Here is a 24,657-nt window from a genome sequence, read left to right as displayed (position 1 = left end):
GCCGGGAATCCCGTCCGGACCAGTAGCTTTGCGTGCGTTCACCTTCCTGAAGCACCTCCGCACATCCTCCTCAGACACAGTGTGCGCACTGACGTCATCCGCGGTGCGCACACTGTCCGGTCTCATGGTGTTCACTGCGTCGAATCTAGCGTAGAATACGTTTAGATCCTCACACAGAGAGGCCGTGGTCTGCGGTGTGCTGGTTTTCCCTCTAAAGTCTGTGATCGTGTTTAGTCCCTGCCACATACTCCGAGGGTTGTCAAACTGTTGCTCCACCCTGTCCCTGTACTCACGTTTGGCTGCTTTGATCGTCTTCCGGAGTTGGTAATGTGCGTGTTTGTAGTCCGATGTGTTCGCGGAGGCAAAGGCGGTGCTCCGTGCCGCCAGTGCCGCGCGGACATCTCCGTTAATCCAGGGTTTTGATTTGGGAAGGAGTATTGCACACCTTGTGCTTTTGGGCACTCCAGTGATGTTGCAGCTCTGAAATATGGCCAAACTGGTGGCAAGTGGCATCTTGGCAGCTGCACGCTTGACTTTTCTCAGTTCATGGGCAGTTATTTTGCGCCTTGGTTTTTCCACACGCTTCTTGCGACCCTGTTGACTATTTTGAATGAAACGCTTGATTATTCGATGATCACGCTTCAGAAGCTTTGCAATTTTGAGACTGCTGCATCCCTCTGCAAGATATCTCACTATTTTTGACTTTTCTGAGCCTGTCAAGTCCTTCTTTTGACCCATTTTGCCAAAGGAAAGGACGTTGCCTAATAATTATGCACACCTGATATAGGGTGTTGATGTCATTAGACCACACCCCTTCTCATTACAGAGATGCACATCACCTAATATGCTTAATTGGTAGTAGGCTTTCGAGCCTATACAGCTTGGAGTAAGACAACATGCATGAAGAGGACGATGTGGACAAAATACTCATTTGCCTAATAATTCTGCACTCCCTGTATACCAAGTTTATTGTTAATTAATAAGAAACTGCAGACGATTCCATTCTGAGCTGAAGAAGCTTCTGATTGGTTCGTAGAGTCCATGTGAGTAAACTGGTGGCACAGCTGTGGATGCATATAAGGCAAAACACAGAGGCTGTTTCTGTGACATGGGAACATCAAGAGATGTCAAACAAAACAGCAGGAAAAGAACTGTGGAGCTCCATAAGTGTGGCTCAGTTTGAATACAATTTGGTGCCATTTACAATTAAGAAATACAGACAGTTTCTCTCTTTACTCTTAAAGTTAACAAATATGTTTTTATATTTATCTAAAAAATAAACATTTAGTCTGATTTGATGTTACAATTAAAAAAGTGTTTTTATCTGAAGAGTAAATATCTGGTTTCAACTGTAGATTTGATGATTGTCAGCACAGAGAGGGAACAAGAGCAGGTGAGACACACCTGTTAGTCACATGGTTGTTTGCCAAAAGTATCACCGTATCACAGGTCCTCATGTATCTCGTACCTCGTGTTTCTTTTTAGGTTTGTTATTTTTCAAATTCTATATTTATTAAGTTATGCAGCTTGTTTGCACAACAAGGCTAAATAATTATATAAACTTTTCTCAATCTAAATATTGTACTTTGGTAGAATTAAAAAATAAGTGTAGTGCAGGTCTATGATGATTTTTAGTGCCGCTATCATCTAGTTCTGATTCTGGTTCTGTCTTGGTTAAGTTCTCAGTAGTGCTGATTTTGAACTGTTGTAGTCCTGTTTTAATTCTGGATCAGTTCTGGGTCTGGTTGAATCGGGGTTTAGTCCTCGTGTCTTGATACAGCCCGACTTTGTTCTGCCTCGCTGCTTAATTAAAAAACGAGTTTAAGGTGTCCTGCACATGTGATATATATTTTTCCCTCTATGAAGTCATTCTTTTTTGAACAAAACTCAAAACAGAGCCAATTAATCTTTCAGTCATTTCTACGCCCCCCAAAAAAAATCCCACATGCATACCACCCTTTAGGGCTAAGCCCCGGGTGTTTCAAATGTCTGGCTCCGCCTCTGATTCAGACGTCGGCTCAGACTCGGGTGTTTCAGCTGTTTCCGGTCGTTTGGTTTTAGAACAACTTAAATTTAAATTCTTCTTCTGTTGAAATATCTGCAAACAGCTGACGGCTGTCACGTGACCCCGGCTGACGCCGTTGCTATGGTGACGGATCGCAAACGCGGAGGTCACAGTCGCGGGTCTGCAGCGGCTCTCCTGAACGGTAAGACCGGAAGTGTCTGACCTTCACCTGCGCCCACGTTAACGGGAAACCGGGGCGACGTCACTGCGCGCGGTGCAGATCAAAGAGCCGCTCGGCTGGCTTTGAGTTAAATATAATTACATTTGGAAACGAGGGTCCACGAGCTGTCATCAGACACGCGCTGCTGCTGTTGCCTAGCAACGGCGCCAACTGCCGGAGACGCTCAGGACAGAAACTTACTGCAGAAGCCTGAGTGTGGCAAGCAGGTGTGGGCGGGGTCACCTGTGAGGGTTTACCTGAGACAGGAGGACGCGTCGATGGCCTCCAGGGGCAGCCAGTCGTGTTGTGGGCGGTGTTAATGACTGAGCTGGGCCTCAGTCACATATACGATCATTCTGATCATCCATCAGTATTTTTATGTCTATGAAAGCGAAGCTGACACTGTGAGACTTCATCGAGGCGTGAGCGTCACAGCAGAGGCCTTTGAGTCAAAGTAACAGGATCAAACAGACACACATGAAGCAGAGTTTCCTGTCCTGGCTGTTTATAGCAAATAACCTTAAAATATTCTGCAGTAGAACAAAAACTGAAGAGCTGGAAGGAAAGCAGCAAAAGTCAAAGTGAATTCATGACGATGTTTATGTGAAGTGTCGTTTGGATCTTCTTCTGCTGCTGGTTCGGTCAGTTTTGGTCTGAGAGACAAACCTGCAGCTCAGACTCCAGCGCAAAAAAAGACGTAAACACGAAGCGCGGACGCATCACAATCTGCGGCTGTCGGCTGACGTGCGCTTTGTGTTTACGTCTTTGTGCAGAATCTGCTCTGGTTTGCTGAAATTTTGTGAGCTTTAACCTGAGATTCTGGAAAATCGTTAATCCAAACCCAGCACTGACTACAAACAGCAGGCAGGAGGAGCACGCTCTCCACCGAGGAGGGGAGAAGGTCAGCAGCAGCTCCTGGTCCAGGTTCTTCTTCCTCAGGACACGGAGGAGGTGCAGCTGCTGCTGGCCTTCTTTACCAGGGCGATGGTGGTGTGGCTGCACAGAAACCTGAAGGTGGAGTAAAAGTAAAGTAAAATTTTATTTATATAGCACCTTTCAAGATAAGATCACAAAGTGCTTCACAGAAGCAGAAATGGACACACGACCTCAAACAAACGAAATCAACCAAAAGCAAGTTTAAACAGATACGTTTCTAACTGCTTTTTAAAAGAGACGAGTCCACAGATCAAAGGGAGCCACTGACGCTCTGTCACCTTCTGTTTTTAGCCTTGTGTGCTGGACAGCCAGCAAGCTGGTCGCATGCTGGGGCGATGAAGAAGCTCACCGATGTAAGCTGGAGCTACACCGTGCAGGGCCCTGTAGTCATGATTAGGGAAGGAGATGAACCTGTCAACGAGTTTTTCTCCACAAACGCTCCGCTTTACGACAGACACGCTTTAAACAGCGAATGCTGTCGTTTGTCCAGGGAGAGGCTTTTCACACAGGGCTAGTGTAGCTTTAACGGGGCCAATATGATCTCAAATAGAAAGACAACAATTATTAAAAACATTTGTTAATAAATCAACATCGTTAGAAGCAGGCAGAACAAATGAAAAACATCAGAAACGTTAGCAGCCGTAGAGGAATTTAAGGTGCGCGAGCTAAAAACATGACGAACAGGAGAAGGAGGCCAATAAATAGACGGGTTAAAAATGATACGAGGATGGTCCGACATAAAACGAGGTCCAGAGAGTGTCCTTTGGTGTGAGTGGGGCCGGACACATGCTGTGGGAAATGAAGAGTCCATGATGCTAAGAAAACCTCTGGCAGGTCAGCGTCATCATCATGTTGCATGTTAAAACCCCCAATTATTAACGACGTGGACAGCTTCAAGATGGGAGATAAAAAGTCACTGAACTCCTGTAAAGATGGACTGTGGCACTGAGGAGAGTGAACACAAGGAAAGCGGCGGGGCCAGACGGCATCACCGGCCGTCTGCTGCGCTGCTGTGCTGACCAGCTAGCAGGTGTGTTCACTTACATCTTCAACGAGTCCCTGGAGAAGTCTGTGGTCCCCACATGCTTCAAAAGATCCACCATCATCCCTGTGCCCAAGAACAGCAAACCCTCATCCCTGAACGATTACCGGCCAGTTGCACTGACCTCGGTAGTAATGAAGGTGTTTGAGAGGCTGCTGAAGAACATCATCTCCTCTTCTTCCTACCCCCCCCATTTTTGCACATGTCGAGGAGCGTGTCAGGCTACATTTCACTGTGTGTTATACTTGTATAACTATGCATGTGACAAATAAAGAACCTTGAACCTTCTGACTGAAACACCACACGTGCAGCAGCCGGCGTGCTAACAGGACAGAGGCTACTTCCATCTTTTATATACAGGCTGGTTTGGGGTCAGGTGGTAACTCTGAAAGGAGGAGCTTAAACCCGATGAGCTCATGTTTGCAGGTCTCACAAATACCCGTAGGAGCTAACATCCTTCTCCACCTGCTGTCCTCTCAGCGTGACGAGGAGACGAAGAGGCATCATGCCAAAGAAGATGAAGAAGAGCGTGGGGAAGTCTGACGAGGAGAGACAGGTGCACCTGCAGCAGCGCGCTCAGGCTGAGGAGGAGCTGAAGAAGAAGAAGGAGGAGACGCTCGGCCTGTTCCTGAAGGTGACACAGAGGGAACACCTGGATCACTGTAGGGGGCGTGGCCTCTTTGACTTTCTGCTGCTGGCTCTTGTTGAACGCCTCACACTGTGTGTGTGTGTGTGTGTGTGTGTGTGTGTGTGTGCGTTGTAGGACAAGCTGCAGAAGGAGCAGAGGAACACTGCTGTGAACCTGCTGAAGCTCCACGACGGCTGGAGGGCAATCCTCCGCCAGACCAGGGATGCCGAGCTGCGCCATGACATCATCGTGCTCCAGCAGACGTTTGAGAGGACGCTGGACGACCTGGACAGCATCGTCCAGGTGCTCCGCCCCTCGCCTGTGCTCACCCCGCCTCCCACACTCGTCTTACCCCGCTGACCAGACTCCTGCCCGTTTGTGTTGCAGAAGCTGGTGGGCGACGTGCAGGAGACGGAGCGCCAGGAGGCGCACATGCAGCGCTTCCACCTGCACCACATGGAGGCGCTGTGGGCGCTGCAGGCCGCACGGCTGCAGGGTCTGCAGCAGCAGTGGGAGCGTGCCCTGGAGGACGTCAGCGCCAGCGTCAGCTCTCAGAGGTGAGTCGTATGCTCCGCTCGCTCACCTGCCGTCAGCGCCTCCTCCAAGCCTGTGAGCTAAAGTCAGTCACATGATCCGGTGGCCTGAAGCCGGTGGAGCTGTGTTGACCTCTGACCCTGTGTGGCGTTTCAGGCAGCAGATGTTGGAGCAGTCTCAGCAGCAGGAGATCCAGCTGCAGGAGCTGACCCTGACGGCGGAGTTGCACAACACGGACGCCATGAATGACATCAGGATGCTGCTCGAGGACACGCTGGCGATGTACACGTGCTCTCTGGAGGAGCAGGTATGGCGCCGGCCCGTGGTCTCCCTCTACCTCTCAGGCCCGTCCGGCTGCGCTGACCCCCTCTCTGTGCACAGGTGGCTGCTCTGGAGGGCAGGGAGGAGGTGAGTGACGCCACCCAGACGAGCTTAGAGCACCTGCAGAAAAGTATCGTCAAGGTAACGCAGCTCGAGAAGCAGCTCGCAGACAAACAGAAGAAGATCAGCGAAGACTTGAAGACCACCAAGAAGCTGGAGGTCAGTGCGCTCACAACACCTCCACCTGTCTCTGAGCTGAGCTCATACGTACAGGTGTGTCACAGGTGTGTCACATCCACAGTCAGCTGACCCGGGTGAGCCAAACACAGTCCTGGAAACGAATTATCAGTCGTTCAGGCCACGCCCCCTAATAAATACCTTAAGTCCTAATATGATGCCTGCAGCTGTTTGAAGGAGGAGTTTGTGTGTAAACTGTAAACGTGTTCGTTTTAACACGCACTCACTGTGCTCGCTCACTTCCTGTCAGGACGCCGTCCGCAGGCTGAGGGAGAAGATGATCTCCAACAAGGCAGAAAACAGCTCGCTGGAAGAGGACCTGACCGCCACCATACATGAGCTCAACTGCAGGTCTCACGCACTCCAGGACCACCTGACCCAGTCGCACACGGCGGCGAGGAAGAGGCTCACCGAGCTCACCGTCCAGGGTGACGCCGCCGCCAAGAACCTGCAGGCCGTCGTCACCAAGGTGAAGCCCGCCTCACCTGTCTGCATCACCTGTCGGAACTGCTTCTCACCCTCCGTGTGCTCCGCTGTTTCAGGGCGAGAGGGTTCTACGGGCCGCGGACATCTGCCACCGGCTGGAGACGCAACACGACACGTTACTGACATCATCATCATCACAACGCACAGACGAGTGCCAACAGGACACGCCAGCAAAGGTAGGCTCCGCCTTCCCCAACCTGTATCCTTTTAGTTTAACTTTAGCGAGCTCCCAGGTGGGTGTGCAGCTTCTAAAACAAGCACAGTGCCAGGAAGCTCCTCCCCCACAGGTACAATATGGCCTGCAGACAGTTGTCAGCTCACCTGTCCATCGGTCTGCAGGACGTCTGTAGGTTCCCGGAACTGCAGCAGCTGCGGCGGAGCTGCAGCAGTGCTGTGCTGCAGCGTGAAGCTCTGAGGAAGCACAGCAAGGACCTGAGGCGTGAGAACGAACAGCTGCAGCTTTTGCTGCGTCAGCATGACCACCACGCCCACTTGCCCCCGCTCCACGTGGCCCGAGCTCCGACCACCACCAGCACCACACCTGCTGCGAGGGGTAGGAGCCACGTCACGGTCATCGAAGCTGCCCACGCCGTCTTGAAGCAGTGACTAATTAAAATGTGTTCGCCATGACGACCAGTAGGACGACTCCTGATGTGCTTTGAGCTTTCTTGCTAAAGGGGCGTGTCCATATAGGAGGGACCGGCCTGCAGTATACTTGAGTACTTTTAGTCGAGTATTGTGTGAAAGTCTTTGTATGTTCTCCAGTTTCCAAGTGTTTGCTGCTCTGATTGAACATTAGCTCGCTCTACAGACAAGCTTTGTTTTGGGTGAGGAACAGAAATCTGTGCAAAGCCTTTTTGTACACTCCCACCACCAGGGGGCAGAGTTTCACCAGGAAGTAGCCGCTCACCTGTTAGCATCCAGGTACCTGCTTGGATAAACAGGAAGTATAAACAGCATGATATAACTTCCGTAAACTTTTCCTGACGAGGTTTTGGTCTCAGCTGCTGTCTTTGGGGGTCTTCGGGTCGTGGCTGCTGGTCGGCCCCACAGGTGTGGCTCTGAATAACACCCAGCAGGTAGCGCCACATACAGCGAATTAAACACACAGAAAAGAAGAGAGAAAAACATGACCGTGAGGAAAAACAACTTTAAAAAGGTGAGCTTAGCAAAGGTGACTCACTGACCTGAATACCTGAAGTGACCCTCACCTGGTTACCGCTGCTAACGCTCATCAGGGCCTGGCAGGTGAGGGAAACGTGATCTGCAGATCTTTTCATGGTTTGTGGTGTCGGGTTTATTTCTCATCAGATGTTCTGACTGTGATGGAGGGTGGAGAAGTCACAAGAACTGTTTCTGCTGTGAGCCAAGCTGTTCACCAGCTAATGTTTGCAGGTGAACAGCGCCCCCCAGTGGACAGCACAAAGAAGTGTTTGAGGCCAGCAAACCAAATCCTCTTCCTGCATTTAGACTTGTTTTTAATGAAAGTGTGTGACTGAGGAATACATGAAATCTTCTTATTTGCTGTGTTTATATAACATCTGAATAAAGGTACAAGAAAACCGAAGGAGCCAGCGGGGGGATTTATTTATTAACTGCTTATTTTCAGTATTTATTACTGCATCGTCCATTATATATTCTTTTATTTTCATATTCAAATAATACTTTATTTGCTTTTTTGGGTACTTTTCCATATTTTTTAAATTTAGCTTTATTTTATTTTACAAGTTGTTATATTTAATTACCCATAATTTTATTTACAGAGTGCTGAGTCACAGCAACAGCGGTGCTTCAGACTGTGAGCCCACAGTTACAATTATCCACGCAGTGAGCTAATTACCTCATGTCTTATGTACCCCACCAGAGTGTTTTTAATGTAAAATGTACCTGAGCTTAAACACAACCAAACCGAAATCCACGCGCGGGTCAGAGTCCAAAGGGCGGCACAGATCCACAGGGACTAAAACACGGAGGAGTAAGAAAACGTGGAGGATGCGGGCATCGATCCCGCTACCTCTCGCATGCTAAGCGAGCGCTCTACCATTTGAGCTAATCCCCCGCTCACGGCGAGCATACGGGAAACGTCCTATTCAAAGAGCTCAACGCCACGTGTCAGCTGAAGCGCTGACACGTGATTAGGTTCATGTCGACGTGTGATTGGCCGGGAAACAGCAGGGTGGGAGGAGCGGAAAAAATGCAGGCAAAAATAGAAATGATGGCGGTGACAGCTCAGTGCGATCTGCTCACAGGATAAAGGCGGAGGCTGACGTCACTCAGCAGCGTTTTAAACTGTGAGACGGTTTAAAAACATCCATTTAACAGAAATACGAACAGAGGCGGCTGAAACTCAGCAGCTGTTATTAACGCAGTACAGCGTCATTAAACGTTAGAGCGGGCGCTTCCCAGGTGAGCCCCAAACAGCTGGATGTAAGTTGCACTAATGCCAGCAGAGCCGAGCTGAAGAACAAAGAGCGTGACCGCTGCCCGTCTCCATGCTGGCCCCGAGTCCAGCTTCTCGGCACCCTTACTACAGTTTTACCAACACAGTGTGTCCTTGTGTTATGGGGACATACATGTGTTCACAAAGCAGCAAAGTGGGGACCCAGGTATGGTTACAGACAGATCAGGGTTACACACCATACGTCTCCAGACCTGGTGGAAACTCGACTTCCTGTGTGTGTGTGTGATCTATCTGTGTCAGGTTTAAACTTTCTGAGGACATTTGACCCTGTGACGCTGCATCGACCGTTACTCAGTTCAAGCTTGATCATTTTTGCTTATGACATACAGCTCTGTGTACTTTACCTCATATCGTTTCTTGTCAAGTGAGGACCCTCTTCTCATAAAATACCAGCTTTAGTCTCATGTCAGGACTAACCCATAAAATTGGGTCCTTGTATTCACACGGGGACTGTTTTTGCCTCTATAAAAGCAGACGATTACACAGAAACTTCAGTCTGATGTTGGGACTGTTTCACGCGACTTTTCTCATGTTTGGACGCTTTTCCTGGGCGAGTTTGTTTTTGTACAAAGACTTATCACCATATCTAATTTTAGGTCCTCTTTATGTTTTTCATTAGAAATAATGAAAATGATTATTCCCATATTATTTCCCATGAAAATAAGCCTTTATTCAAATGTCCTGTTTTTGTGGGGAGTCATGATTAATCCCCACAAAGACAGACATACAGGCGTGTGTGTGTGTGTGTGTGTGTTCAGCTGCCACATGCCAACACATCTCAGCTTTGTTCTATTTCTGCTTCAGGACTCAGTCATGGTCTTTATACAGCAGGTGAACGCACACACACACACACACAGGAATGTAGCTGGAACTTTCCATGGGTGGGTGCATGTGGGCGGTGGTCAGCGTATAAAAACAGCAGGGAGGACGGCCATCAGGCAGACAGACTTGAGACTGAAGCAGCTCGTCACAAACCAGCACCACCACCTCCACCTCCAGGATAACAGGATGTTGTGCCCCAGTGTCATCCAGATGTCCCCCGCCGCCATGACGCCTTTCCTGGACCTGCACTGGCCCGTCCGCAGCCTGTGGCCCGAGACCCGGCCGCTTTTCTACCACATCGAGCGGGAGATGATCCGTCACATGCAGGAGATGAAGCAGAGCATCGAGTTCATGGAGCGGCTGCACCAGAAGATCTTTGAGGAGATCGATCAGACATCCTCCTGCACGGGGGTCTTCAAGCCCATCGCCTTCCAGGAGCTGGGGAGGGACGGCACCACCTTTGCCCTCAGCCTGGACACGAAGGAGTTCTCCCCGGAGGAGCTGTCGGTGAAGCAGGTGGGCCGCAAGCTGAGGGTGAGTGGCAGAACGGAGAAGAAGCAGGAGGACGGGAAGGGCTGCTACACCTACAAGTGCCAGGAGTTCAGGCAGGAGTTCGACCTGCCGGACGGCGTCGACCCCGAGGCCGTCACCTGCTCGCTGTTGGGAGGCCAGCTGCAGATTCAGGCGCCGCGGGAGAACCCCGCCAACGACGGGAAGGAGAGGATCGTCCCCATCAGCTTCACCTCAGCCCCGGCCGTCACCGCCTCCGCCTCCAGCGCTGGAGCAGAGGGGAGCGGCACCTCCACCTCAGAGAGCACCCCCACAGAGAAAAACTGAAGCCTCCCAGCAGTCTTTGGTCTGTAGTTTTACGGGGACGTTTTTCACTGTTTGTAATAAACTGTCAAGTTTAGCTTTCAGCGATGACTCATCACCTACACGTGAACAGCGAAGCGCCTCCGTCTCCCTGGTGCAGCTTTATCTGCCAGACGGAGGCGACATGGAGCTGATCCCCCCACCCCCGCACTAATACTTTATTAAACGGTCCTTAGATATTCGCACCTTGCCCAGATACTGGTTTCATCACCGTTCTCTGCACTGGTAGTTCTTTTAAACTGGTTTCTCTGGCACACGTTTTCTGTGTCAGGGCTGAACACACACCCGTCTGAGCTCCAAACATCTGGCTGCTGATTGAGTTGAAGTTAAAGAACCTTCAACATTTTCCTGACATTTGCTGTTAACCCATTTTTAATAAGAACTGAACCTGCATGTGCTTCCTGGACCGTCCATGAACTGGCGGCGTGCTCCTTTAACCTGCGACTGTGAGCAAATAAAGACACGAGACACCAGTTTTTCCCCTTTCTTTGTAAAATAATTCTCAATAAACTTAATTTATTCACAAACTGCTTTTCAAATTGCCATGTCGTCATTTTTTTGAAATCACATACAATAAAAAACATTTTCTAAAAGACAAGAGATGTCCGAGACTCTCGCTAACTCTGTACACGGCTCCTCCTCCTCGTCACGGAGCTTTTCTCACTTATTTTTTTTCAAACACGATGCGTTCATGACGACAGTCTCGCCGTGCTCAGACATCAGATTAGAAATATTAAGAAAAACAGCAGAAAATGAACAGAAGGACTAAAAATGTAACAGCTACAGTACACGTTTCCTTTTGTTCTCTGTTAGTTTCGTCTTTTTTTCTTTTTAATGTTTACAGAATAATAGAGTATGTTTACTTAAGGCTTATGCTGAGTGTTATGGACCAATCAACAGAAACGAACCAAACCAGGAGGCGGGCGGGAAGGGTGTGTGTGTGTGTGTGTGTGTGTGTGTGTGTGTGTGTGCTTTCCTATGTGTGTAATGGGGACACTGTGTTTAATTGTGTTACAGGGACACAGTATGAATTTAGGGTTTTTCCTTTCACAAGTTTGGGAAAATTAACCTGTAGCCTTGTTTTTTTCTTACCTTCAGCACTGATCAGGACTTTCTAAGTGACACCTATCACAACTTTAATTTAAACATGTAGCACCCTGGCGTACCTCTGCCAATTTATTCTCGTGTCACGGGCGTTTTTCATGATCGTTAGGTGATTTAATCATCTTCAATGAATATACCCTAACATCTTTAATGAATAAACACAATTTCTTAATGCAAATTCAAGTTCATAATGATTGTTTAAATCAGTGACTCCCAAAATGCAGACTGGAGCCCCCTGGTGGCCTATGAAGATATTGTAGGCAGGCCACATCATTAATTGAAATTCAGTTTGAAAATCACAAGTGTGTACAGTAACATATTCATATAAACAATAATAATAAAAGGCTCTTTGTGATATTAGTCATTACTTTCGCCTAAATTTACAGCTCTTGTATTAAAGTTTGTGTCCCAGTGCCACACCTTAGCCATAAACTGTGATATGCCTGAGTAGCATTAACAATGTACAGCCAACAGTGTGTGCTATTTAAGTTTTTAAGTGCTATTTCAAGGTAATACATCACTCATGTCACTTTATTAGGATGAGGATTTAACCTTTAGAGGCCCATGTGAGTTTGTGGTTTTGCAGTGGGCCTCAGCACTCTGGACTTTGGGAGTCGTTGGTTTAAAGAATTCAGTGAAACCCATCCAACATTTTCTAAGATTCTTGTGCTTCTATATTTTTATGCCAAGGTAACATGCTAAAGGCATAAACATGAAGCATCAGAGGAAGACGACTGTATTTCTGAATATGTTGAAAATTTGAAATACTGGCTTCATCAGTGCTAACACAGAATCACCAGCAGATATTACATGTGACACGAAAATGTACAAACTGTCACAAAAAGTGAAGCTTTGCATTTCATCATCGATGAGTTTGAAACCCACAAAAAACTATTTGTTAATGAGATTGCAGCGCTGCCCCCTAAAGGCAGATCGCAGTAACTACACAAGCTAAAGTATTGCTAAAGTTTGAGCCAAACTAAACCTTAGTCTTACACTCTAACAAAATAAATAAATATTACACAGTGTTTTGAAATAAATACAACATCTGCATTACTCCCTCAGTTTACTTCATTAAATTTACCCACATGACTTTATCAGATACTCCTCTGGCTACTGCTGCTCTGCTAAGCTTGGCTAGTTAGCGCTTAGCATTAACAGTTTGTTGTTTATGGTGGAGTGCAGCTGTTTAACTGAGATCTTGGAGCAAAACGATGTTTTTTCAAAATAATGGAAACGGTAAAGAGCGGACACACTAGCTTTAACTTGTTTTCTCCCCCAGCGTCACGTACGTGTAAAACATAACAAAGTCAAGTCTCATATAGTTACTGCGTTGAGCTTTTGTGGGGTACATGACACAAAAACGTGACACATACAAAACTGTAAAGAATGACGTGGACGCTCAGAGGACTGTTTTTGTTGTGTTTTTGAGGGTTTCAAGTTAGAATGAGAGCAAAGTCACTTTTTCAGCCAGCGTTTCCATGTTCACAGCGCACGATGTTTCTGAGCATCCAGACTGAATCCAGACTCACAGAAATGTGTAATTGCTGTAACACAGAAAACTCTCGCTGACCTATAACACTGCACCTGTAACCAAACCAACCGTGTGCGACTGGTACACCAACAGCTACACCTGCTGGGACAAACCTTCATAAAGTCCAGCAGTCACACAGAAGGAAAAGAGGCAACGTGTACTCCAAATATCAGAGACGTACTTTACTTTGTCCTGACAACTTCCTCAAAAAACTGGAGCTCGGGCTTCTTGGATGGTCTGTTAGTACAATTACCCACACAGCATGTCAGCACCTGTCGGTCAAAGAGGCCCCTGATAATACTAATGATTTACACAGGTGAGCTGGGAGTCTATGGCGCCAAGTGGGTTATAAGCCCCACCCCCTCCGTGTTAGCCTAATGTGTCAAAGTGTTTGTCATTACGCCGACGTCTGTTCGCATCAGCTCGTGTCCACTCCTTCATGTGGATCGAGCTCGCTTTCTTCAACCTGTTTGCCCGAAACTTCAAACTGTCTGGATACAAGTCACATGACCACCAGGACTGTGACGTCAGTGCCAGAACACACACACACGGTTACTCATATACTTGTGGGGACATAACTGACATAATGCTTTCTCTAACCGTAGCCGAACTGTAACCCTGACACTAAAACCACGTTCTGAGTCTCAAACATGTCTTCAAAGTCGAGGGGACGGTCCCCACAAAGATATGAATACACGCACACACACACACACGGGGGGGGGGGGGGGGGGGGAGTGGTTTTGGGGTGTGTGCAGCAGGAATCTGTGAACACTCAGGTGAACAACAGCATCAGTGGCTGCCGGCGCTCAGCACAGCCGCCGGGAGCCTGAACGCATCACCACGCCGAGGTCACGTGACCGGACAGGTGTGTGTGTGACATCAGATTTCACGATGAAGCGAACACGCTCGATTGTAAACGGCAGCGCCTCAGGAACGAGCGCGGAGTCGCTGAGCGTCGCCTCTGTGAAACGGGACGGCGTCCAAGTGAAACGCCGACCTGTGTTTACAACGGAGCCTGAAGCAGAACGGATGAAATATCGCTCAGTCTACGTCCCGTTCTTCTCTAAGGTCAGAGGTCAGAGCAGATTGAACCCCGGTTTGTTTATTCTGACCTTGACGATGTTTTCACGCTGCAGCGGAGCAGCGGTACCACAGCTCTCCTGGAGAGTCGGTGGAACTCTGAATATATTTACAAACGTATTCGCTTTTTATTCTGGCTCTTTTTCGTGTGATGGAAGTGATGACCCCTCCCCCTGTGGCGCTGAACACTACAGTGCAAAGTTTAACCTTTAACCCCGAGACCCTTCAGACTAAATGTTTCTCCTCGGTACCTGATCCATATTTTAGTTTCCTGAACGTGACCTGACACATTTCGTACTCGAACGTTTCAGGAAGACGAGCTCGGGGTTCTGTTCTGGTTCGGGTCGGCGTGGTGATGCTGTTTCAGGACGCTGCTGCGGCATGGCGCTTGAAGGCCTGAGGCAAGGAAACTCTGTGCCTCAGAGGCAGAGCGTCGGCGCCTCAGGCTCCGGGTGAGCGTTTAACGGCGGCAGCCACATCATCACTGTCGTGTCGATCAGCTCGTCCAATGAGAGAAGGTGTTGTTCCTGAGAGCCTTGCTGATTGGTGTCAAGGAGGCGCCGAGTGTTGAGATGGTGGCGGTCCAGGAAGTGGGGATGGGGGGGTTAGATAATTTCAAAATAAAACTAAAGAACAGAGAACAGCCTTCATTTACAAATACGTCAGTTTTCTTCTATTAAGTTCAAGTCCAGCTCTGTACAGTCCCGCTCGAACACCGCCTGCTGCGCCGCCTCACGCTCGTCTGCTTCCTCCTCTCCTTCGTCGTCCTCGCGGCACTCCTCGTCGCTCTCGCTCAGCGGCCCGATGCTGGTCCTGCCCAGGCACTCGGCCGGCGAGCAGGAGCCCCGGAAGTCACCCATGAAGGGCTCCATGCCCATGCAGAGGTCGCCGCCGCAGGCCAGCCTGCCGCCGCCACGCTCCAGACACTGCGGGTCGATGCTGCGCGTCTGCGGGATGAAACATTCACAGCTGTAAATCTGCCACTCGAAGTCTGAGCGTTACACAACCTGAACAGCCAATAACGCAACAGAGGCGGAGCTAATACTAGTTTCAGGAAACATGGACTCTCGTTTCACTGTCACGCTGACGACTGTCAGATCTACTTAGAAAGAACTCGACAGACTCGATGGCGTTAAACGTTTTGAATGTAAATGATCGATCTGAGATCGACTGTGTGGACCCTCCGACCCTCGTTTGTCCTTCTGGAAAAGTCCAGAACTCCCCTCCAATATCTGGGGTTTGGCGGCTCAGCTGTGTGCTTACAAATAACTTGACTGACTGGACGCTCGCCTGTCGATCAGTAAACCGTTCAATTCTTTGAAAACAAACAAGCAGCGTGTTTTTATTACCTGTGTCATCTTGGTGAAGTCGAGGACGGGCCGGGCGCAGGGTCTGTCGGGGTCGCGGCGTCTCTTCAGACCCGGTTTCAGGAGCAGCAGGTCACATGGCTGCGAGTGGCAGCGCGGTAGCTGCGGCGGGAGGCTGCGGCGCAGAGACGACGGCGTGCTGCAGGCCGATGAGGGCGAGGCGGGAACAGGGCCGCCCGCGGTCACGCCGCCCGCCGTCGTGACGCAGCCAGGTGGAGGCGCCGCTGCCGCTTGGCTGGGCGCTGGAGGCGGGGGCAGGAAGGTAGAGGCAGCAGAGTCTCTGATGAGCACCGGGGAGAGGGAGAAACGCCGCTGAGGAGGCGGGGGCGGGTGAAGTGGGGAGGGAGAGGAGGAGCAAGAGGAGGGGGAGGGGAAGAAGCAGCAGCAGGCTCCTCCCCCCGCCGCTGCCTCACTGGGGTCCCAGGGGAAGCTCCACGGTAGTGGCGAGTCCGGCGACAGCGCGAGGCTAAAAAAGGTGGGGCTGGACGAGGAGTGCAGCGACGAGTTCAGGGAGGAGCTGGGGGCGCGGAGAGGACAGGCTCCGCCCCCTGTCACTCCCACCCCTACACCCCCTCCGGCGACCCCTCCCCCTGTGACCCCTCCCCCTGCTCCACCGTGGCACTGCTGGCGGCTGACGGGCGTCCAGACTCGCGAGGCACTGGGCCGCCACGTGTAGCGGCAGCGCGACAGGTCCTCGGGCACCGACAGCGAGCGGCAGTGTCGTTTGGGTGGTGGAGGAGGGGGGGGTGGGGGTCCAGGGCCTGGAGGGGGCACCGGCGCTCCGGGGAGGGACAGCTCGGACGCTGAGGTGCTGGGCGCCAGGGGGCGGTGCTGCGGCAGCGGCTGAGAAGGGGCCCCGTCCAGGGGGTCGCCACCCTCCTGCAGGTGAGCATCAGGCGGCACCAGCGCCGAGGGGCCGGGCGGGAAACTAGAGCTCAGCAACCCCCCCTGCAGGCCGGACTTGGAGGGAGGGCAGAGCTGCCAGTAGCTGCTCTCTGTGGACACACACACACACACAGACACAGACACACACGCACACACACACACGCACACACACACACACATACACACACACACACACACACACGCACACACACAGACACACGCACACACACACACACAGACACACACACGCACAGACACACACGCACGCACAGACACACACGCACACGCACACACACACACACACGCACAGACACACACGCACACACAGACACACACGCACACACAGACACGCACAGACACACATGCACGCACAGACACACACGCACGCACACACACACACACACACGCACACAGACACACACACACACGGACACACAGACACACACGCACACACACACACACACAGACACACACGCACGCACAGACACACACGCACGCACAGACACACACACACACGCACACACACACACACACGCACACACACACACAGACACACACAGACGCACACACACACGCACACACAGACACACACACACGCACAGACACACACGCACGCACAGACACACACGCACACACACACACACACACACACACACACAGACACACACACACACACACAGACACACACACACACAGACACACACACACGCACACACACACACACAGACACACACACACACAGACACACACAGACACACGCACAGACACACGCACACACAGACACACAGACACACAGACACACGCACACACAGACACACGCACACGCACACAGACGCACACACACGCGCACACACGCACACACACACGTGCACAGACACACACAGACACACACACACGCACACACACAGACACACACACACACACACACACGCGCACACGCCCACAGACACACACACGCACACACGCGCACACACGCACACACACACACGCACGCACACACGCACGCACACGCACGCACGCACACGCACACACACACACACACACACACGCAGGTGAATAATTACACGCTGCAGGAACAGTGCCTGAGGTAAACACACTCCTTCCTCTTACACACACGTTCATGATGTTCAGGGTTCACTCAGGGAAACAGGAAACTCACCAGGCATCAAGCCATCTGGGGGCCAGCACTCTGCGAGGGTTTTCGGGTCCAGCAGGGACTGAAAGACCAGAATCAGAGTTTCAGCTCTGAGAACATAAAAATATTCCTGCTTTCAAGTTTTGATCCTGGATTTAAGCTGAAGGCAGCAACAGTCCTTTGTGGCTGCAGTGCATTCAGTGGAGATGAGGTGACCTGCAGCACCACCTGGTGTCCACCTGCAGAACTGCTCAGAACTTCAGCTCAGCTGTAACTGAAGCTGTTTCCACACACGACTCAGGTCAGATTATCTTCAGGTTTAAGGTTTGATTTAGAGTCACAGCTGCAGGGAGGAAGGTTCCTGTGAGCTGTGTCAGCTGAAGAACTGAAATAATAAAATCAGAATGAATGAAAATCACACGTGAGCGGCTACTGGTTTGTGGAAGCCGCCATGTTGCTCTGCTTTGGGCCGTTCAGCCTAATTGTGTTGTTGTACTTCATTACTCCCTGAGGACATGATGTGGTCAGTCTCTCCATGACAACAGCAACAGACTAATACAATAACATGTTACAAATATAAGAAACAGCTCCAATGTAACCTGTAAAACCTTATTTTACCATAGACGACCTCACTGTGTGTTAGATGGATGGTACAGAGATGTCCACAGGAATGATGTCCTGTGTTGTTCAGTGGTGCATTGTGGGTAATCTCAGTCTCTCCCTGAGCGCACTCCTGTGATTGGCCAGCATGTCATGGAGTGGGTGGGAGGTATTGTGCAGCATTTTCCTTATCTTGGACAACATCCTTCTCCGACACCACCCTAACGGAGTCCAGCTCCATCACCACAACATTACTGGCCTCGTGATCAGTTTATTGAGTCTGTTAGCATCTGTGACCCTCAACCTGCTGTCCCAGCATGCAACAGCACAGAGGACAGAACATCCTGAGTAGGGCTGGGGGATATGGCCTAAAATCCATATCGCGATATAATTTGAAGCACGTGCGGTAACGACATATATCACGATATATTCTTTTCTTCTGTATAACGGATTTTCCACACTTAAAATCCTTTAATTTTCTCAAAAATCGAGTGTGCCTTATGTATGAACTCTGGTTGTGCTTACTGACCTCGAACCGATTTTGGCTACAGAAATCTGTTAAAAATGTTTGGATGGATTGTCAGAGCATTACGGCTGCCGTAGTCAGGAGCTTCGCGGAGTAATCTGGGTCCAAAACTCCGTCAGCTTCAGGTCCCAAAGTCAAACGAACACTGAGAGTTAAAAACGGTCTGAATTCTTTCATCTTTAATAAAATCATCAGCGTTGCTGCTTTATCGGGTGTAACAATTAAGTTTAACATCCATGAAAACAGATTTATTAAATTTAATGGAGTTAGAAGTTAGCAGGAAGTTAGCTCGCTAGTTTCCATCTAAACATGACATAGCATGTTCTGACTGAGAGATTTTTGAAACTAATTAAAACGTACAGCTCTGCTGCCACTTCCAACATAAATGAAGACAGGAAACTAAACAGCAGTGACGTTTGCAGGGTTACTGAAGTTGGGCTAGCTGCTATATAATGATGTGCTACGTGATTGCTAGCGACACAGCTATGTTAGCATAACATTAGCACAGTGAAGCTGGAGGATGAACGCCAACTTTTTTTCCACTCGATAAAAGTTAACGTGACGGATTCTGGTGGTCAGGGACAAATGCAGTCACATAGCAGGATGCTGTACACGGGCCAAACGTCAGTCAGGAGAACAACTGAGATCATTCATCCACAATACGAGGTTAGTCATTAATATACTGCAACAACATGGGAACAGAGCAGCTGCAGAGAATTCAACATTAATGAATCAATGTTACAGAAGTGGAGGAAGCGCAGTTTTTGGCTTTCCCCATATTTCAACAGTGCTTCATCTCCTTGCTGTGACTGTCGCCATAATTTGCAGATGATTATGGTTGTAGCCGCTGCGATGCTTTTGACCAAAACAGGCGCAGCTTGATGACATCATCAACATGCGCTATCGCGATAGAGCGATATAGTCAAAGTCTCTATCGTTGGCCAAATTTATATCGTTTCTAGCGCCTGAGCATTGTCCGACAGATGTTGAAGGACCTCAGAGACTCTGTGCAGCACCTTTACATGTGTGGCTACAGACACACATGCAGAGAGCTTTAGGTGTTCGCTTGCTGTGGGACATTTAACAGACATGTCCGCACCATCAAACAGCTGACAGCTAAACAAAACCAACAGCTGCTCTAAATCTAACGTTACGCCATGTTTAGTGGCCTAAAATCACACGTCTGTGACACACAGTCACACATCATATGAGAGTTTATCCACTAAGTGTCAGAGGCCACTTCAAGCAAAGTTTCACTAACAGCAGCTCTCAGTACAGATGGACGTCATCGGAGGTTTGGAGGTGACTTTGGACTAAGATTGATGACACACGAGAGTTTCTTACTCCTGCTTTATTGCTAAGTGTTGATATTACTCAAATATGTTTAAACACAGTGTGCAGACAAGTGTGGACTTTCCACAAACAGCAGCAGAAGCAGCTGGCTGTGTCCTACAGTGGCCACCGTAGCAGGATTGTCCACGTGAATTAGGAGGAATCATCTGCAATCCACTGACATCCAGTGGTGAGACTTTACACCCTGACTTTGTATCAAAGTATCCTGACTGTCAGTGAACACACGGGCCGTGACGGCGTTCAGACTGTCGCTAACAAAAGTACACTTCCTGTCTCTGCTCTGCAGGTGTGACAGTGACCTCACAGGTGAGGCTACAGGTGTGCCACTCACCAGGTACAAGTCCCCTGGCTGAGCAGGGTCGCCTTCCAGAGTCTGCTTCCTCAGGCTCTCCACCAGCAGCGTGACCACAGCATGGTGGCAGGGGACGAGGGGGGAGACAGGGGAGGGTGGCCGGGAGGAGGAGGAGGGGCCAGGTGGAGGGGAGAACAGGGGAGAGAGGGGGGAAGGAGGAGGAGGGAGGGGAGAGTTACGGCCGTCTGTGTGTCCGTCCGTTTGGTCTGTCTCGGGACGAGAGAGGGGAGGAGCTTAGGGCTGAGACTCCTCCTTAAGGCCTCAGGGCCACGTAGCCCCACCCACTCTCACAAGAGCATCATCTGTCAGCCGTTGCTGCAGCAACACACCTAGAAAAGGCACACACACACGCAGGTGAAGTTAAGCTGAAAAACATTGACAACTCTATCAGGACCAAAGCATCAAACAGCTGATGTTGAGAAGAAACAGGAAAAACACAAGAAAAAGACGACCACAAACAGCACTGGGAACCAGTCCCACAGTCAAGTCCCTGTTTGGAATTGTTCGTCTGTGTGTGTATTGATCCCGCTTATCAGTTCTGGTTGCACTACAATCAGCTGATTGCAGTTCACGTGTCAGAGGAGGAAAACAGGTCTGCAGCGTGTAAACGGACGTTCCTTTGACTTTTCTAGTTTAAAGTGGAGACTGCATCACACACCGTGCTAATGCTAAGCTAACGAAGAACCCAGCACAGCAGCCACAGCCTGAGCTGAAGGTAGCAAACAGCCAGGCTCAGCTACCTGCTCGTGTTTCTGCAGTAGAACACAATAGAAACTGAAATATCCTTTATTGTCCCTCGCTGTGCAAATAAAGTGTTTTTTCTTTGCTTTGTGCTCACACAACCCGTCAAAAGGGGAGGAAGACCTGCTGCTTCCAAATAGAGCACATTTCATAATGTTGTAAATCCAAACCCATCATGGATTCATGATTTGAATCCTGGGTTGTGTGAAATCCCAGAAACACACCTTAGACAAAGTGAATCTGTGAACTAAGGTGTCGGTCTGTTAGGATATGTTGCGGTGATCCTCGGGTTGGGGGATTTGTGTTCGTACTGGAGGGCAAAATTAAAACCAAGATGGACAAGAAAAGTTCAAAGCCATCAGGTGCTCAGTTTAGAAAAAAGGGAAAAGAAGAGGAAGAGAAACAAAAGATGCAGGTAAGCAGACGTGTGATTGGTTCAGGATGACCTGCCATGATCCAATCAGAATACTTTATAAGGAAATGATGTGGGTTACAGTTGCTCCAACATGAAATGGTAAAAATAGCAACAGTAACAGACTAAACTCCAAACAATATATACAATAATAGAATATTAATTAGTCATTGTCAATTGCTGATTCGTCGTGTTCTCATTGTATGATGAATTATGATGGTTGTTTGGATACTATGCATACTCTCTCTCTTCATGTGTGTGTGTGTGTGTGTGTGTGTGTCGGCGCTGACCACTGCTGACCTGACCGCAACAAAGAGGGGAAATTGCTCCAACATGCACAAATATTTGACCACACAGAGTGCAATTAGTGATGGTGGAGACAATAACCTCAGAATGACAATCAATAAACTCTTCATTTTCACCCCTATAAGAGACACCGAAAAACAAAAAGACGCCACCAAGAAGAAGAAGACCCCCGTGGACAGAGACGAAGCACAAAAGAGACCCACGAAAACATCCACAGAGTGAAACGACTGACAGACTAAAGACTGCCTCAAAGACGCTACGACCAAACAGCCTGAAGAAACCACCATGAACGACTGGAGGAAGCGCATCTGAGACCCGACAAAAACAACAACAAAAAAGACTAAAGTGTGAAAAGGAGCTCACAGAGACTACAAACCACCTGCACCGCCGTCGAGGCGACATAAAACCACCCAGACCCCCCAAAGCCACGCAGGAAAACTGCAGAACAAACACACGAGGCAAACCCACATAACAACCAGCAAGAGCCAGGACTAGACATTCAATCGGAAAAGAAATGTCAAAAAGAGCAAAAACAAAAACCTGACAACAAAATTACAAAAAAATAACCTCAAAAGGAATACAAGGTCCCAGAGATTAGTCTGGACCGCTCATCGCATGAAATTAGACTTTAATTATTATGTCACACAGTTAACACTCATAATAATAACAATAACAGTTTCACTCCTTCATGTCGTTACTCTCCAGTTGCAGCCTTGCATCAGTGCTGTAACTGAGTACCGTTACTCCGTTACTCGTGGACCCCCTGGGGCTCCTGTAAACCAGGTCAGGGGCCAAGAACAGGGGACCATCACCCCGTCATCGGGGCGGAACCCCGGGGTCTGGTTAGCGCGGCTCTGCTGGGGGAATATCGGCTCCGGGTACATGCCGATGACCGTGAGCCGAACCGAGCCGAGCCGGGCTGACCGAGGCCGCCGGGCACCCCCGACAGCTTGTTAGCTTGTGGCTAAGCATCCCATTGCTTTTAATGAGGGATGCTTTCCGCCCGTGTACCTGTCGGCCCGGTGGGCGGTGTGTTTGCGGAGGGTTACTCCATGAAAAAAAACACAAACCCCGGTTTGTGTTATGACGGCGGACCGTTACATCACCAGCAGTTCACCTGAGCCGTTAGCTCGCTGCTATAAATAACAAGTCATCCCGTTATTCCGCTCAAGGTCGGCACAATAAACTCAGCCATCTTGCTCGGAGGATGGGAGCCGCTGAGTGACGGCTCTGCCTCCTCCACCGCCTCCCGGGCTCCGGGGGCCCGTGCCGGGCTGCTAGCAGCGAACAGGGCGGCAGTTAGTAGCTAACGGCGGCTAACGGGTTAGCTGCTAGCTGACCCGTTAGCCGCCGTTAATGGTGTCACAAACAACCCACGAACATCAATGATGCTCCCGGTGTCTGTCCCGCCTCCGGCCATCACCCAGGCCAGGGCCGTCCGCACACACCGGACCCCTCACAGGCCCATGCTCAGCAGAACCACCGCAGGCCGTCAACAGCGATCGGAACAGCGGTGCTGACGGCGTGTGGCCGGCCCGAGAGCTCCCGGAGCGGCGAGAGGGGGACGACACACGGCGGGATGCTGCGGGACGGAGTCAGACACACGTCCCGCTCTCTCCGGCCCGGCGCAGTGCTTACCTTGTCGGTTGACGGGGTGAGGCGGCTCCTGTGGCTGCAGCGGGCCGGCGAACGGCTCTGTGTTCGGTGTATCGACCCAGTATTATCGTCGAACACAGCGGAACGAAGCGGGAATCTAACCGCGCGGAGCGGGCATCGCAGGCTCCGGCACTGAGCCGCACATCTGCCTGGATCGGTGTCCGGTCTCCGTTATTAAAACATAATAATAATAACGAGGACTGCGCGCGCACACGCCCGTGAGCGGCGGGCATTCATAAATAACAGCTACGGTGCCAGCGGAGGAGGGGCGGGGCTTCAGCGCATCACCGGCACCTGCCGTTTATTTACGTCTGATCCTTTGATCCGGTCCGCAGTGCCGCCGCTCAGCACAGCCGAACCTGCCGCACGAACCCGGGGCGAATCTCCGAGAACGCTGCCACGCGGGGCATGACGGGAGCTGGAGTCCGCGGAGGCTTGTTTACCGCCACAGCTCGCGTTAAAGGGCAAACCCGCAGAAACTGCGCGGACCGGGCCCGACCGGAGGAACCACGGAGAACCGTGCAGACACCGGGACATTAAAAATAACGAAAAATGAGTAGAAATGGTGAAGAGAAAAGAGTAGAGACTAAAAAGAAATAAAAATACGTGGTTGAAACTAAAAATTGATTCTATTAATATTACATTTTTGAAATCTGAATATTTTAAAAACAAAGAGGAAGCAAAAAGACTGTTAAATAAACTGTACAGTGAAAATAAATTTGACAGACTAAAAGAAAACTGTTAGAGTTAAAATCTAGTTTAGAAATAAGGAGTTCATCTTTAGGGTTTACTTTTTTAAAAAAAAAAAAAAAAAAAAAAAAACACGTAAAACCTGATAAAATGCGTGGATAGTCAGACCGAGTAAAAATCATTTATGGATTAAAAATAAATTAAATTTTATTCAAAGCTGCATTTTAGAAGCAAGAAGTAGATTTAAACGAGCCGCTTCATCTTATTCTGCACATTTAAGGATTTTCTGTGAAAACAAACAACCCAGATGTTCTGATGGGACAGAGAAGATCAACTCGTGTTTGGAGTCCA

At 49.7% G+C, this 24,657-nt stretch overlaps 3 protein-coding genes, 1 long non-coding RNA gene and 1 other non-coding gene across 10 annotated transcripts; 2 read left to right on the top strand and 3 right to left on the bottom strand.

Moving 5' to 3' along the window:
* Positions 1–1,997: 1,997 nt before the first annotated feature.
* On the bottom strand, positions 1,998–8,623 carry LOC147320207 (uncharacterized). 2 transcript variants are annotated; one of them, XR_015131241.1, is made up of 4 exons: positions 8,297–8,623; positions 7,597–7,729; positions 7,320–7,470; positions 1,998–3,233 (listed from the first exon to the last, which is right to left on the bottom strand). It is a non-coding gene; the product is annotated as an uncharacterized LOC147320207 (long non-coding RNA). The 2 variants fall into 2 exon arrangements; XR_015131240.1 differs by having other exon boundaries at positions 7,621–7,729.
* drc2 (dynein regulatory complex subunit 2) lies at positions 2,036–8,189 on the top strand. 4 transcript variants are annotated; one of them, XR_015131231.1, is made up of 10 exons: positions 2,036–2,207; positions 4,684–4,837; positions 4,967–5,134; positions 5,219–5,388; positions 5,522–5,672; positions 5,747–5,905; positions 6,174–6,392; positions 6,466–6,585; positions 6,749–7,568; positions 7,721–8,188. XR_015131231.1 is itself a non-coding variant. In XM_086308070.1 (9 exons), the coding sequence occupies exons 2-9, from the start codon at positions 4,709–4,711 to the stop codon at positions 7,013–7,015; spliced, it is 1,383 nt and encodes a 460-aa protein (XP_086164196.1). In that variant the 5' UTR covers positions 2,036–2,207; positions 4,684–4,708; the 3' UTR covers positions 7,016–8,189. The 4 variants fall into 4 exon arrangements, 1 of the variants encoding a protein (XP_086164196.1); XR_015131232.1 differs by lacking the exon at positions 2,036–2,207 and adding an exon at positions 2,322–2,452; XR_015131233.1 differs by lacking the exon at positions 2,036–2,207 and adding an exon at positions 2,524–2,679.
* Positions 8,396–8,468, bottom strand: trnaa-agc (transfer RNA alanine (anticodon AGC)). Its single transcript has one exon. It is a non-coding gene; the product is annotated as a tRNA-Ala (tRNA).
* Positions 8,624–9,801: 1,178 nt separating the features above from the next.
* On the top strand, positions 9,802–11,096 carry LOC147320206 (heat shock protein beta-11-like). The gene has a single exon (XM_086308095.1). The coding sequence runs from the start codon at positions 9,879–9,881 to the stop codon at positions 10,527–10,529; it is 651 nt and encodes a 216-aa protein (XP_086164221.1). The 5' UTR covers positions 9,802–9,878; the 3' UTR covers positions 10,530–11,096.
* Positions 11,040–23,995, bottom strand: fam53c (family with sequence similarity 53 member C). 2 transcript variants are annotated; one of them, XM_086308072.1, is made up of 5 exons: positions 23,599–23,995; positions 20,481–20,830; positions 17,695–17,752; positions 15,633–16,645; positions 11,040–15,230 (listed from the first exon to the last, which is right to left on the bottom strand). In XM_086308072.1, exons 3-5 carry the CDS (start codon positions 17,699–17,701, stop codon positions 14,946–14,948), a joined length of 1,305 nt encoding a protein of 434 aa, XP_086164198.1. In that variant the 5' UTR covers positions 17,702–17,752; positions 20,481–20,830; positions 23,599–23,995; the 3' UTR covers positions 11,040–14,945. The 2 variants fall into 2 exon arrangements, with proteins under 2 accessions (XP_086164198.1, XP_086164199.1); XM_086308073.1 differs by lacking the exon at positions 20,481–20,830.
* Positions 23,996–24,657: the final 662 nt, after the last annotated feature.

This window comes from Aulonocara sp. 'chitande type north' Nkhata Bay, linkage group LG10, assembly GCF_057382095.1.
Source record: "Aulonocara sp. 'chitande type north' Nkhata Bay isolate Kocher_YH1m ecotype deep benthic linkage group LG10, A_spYH_male_GT1.1, whole genome shotgun sequence".
NCBI classification, from domain to species: Eukaryota; Metazoa; Chordata; class Actinopteri; order Cichliformes; family Cichlidae; genus Aulonocara; species Aulonocara sp. 'chitande type north' Nkhata Bay.
This window is presented reverse-complemented; position numbering and strand designations above follow the sequence as displayed.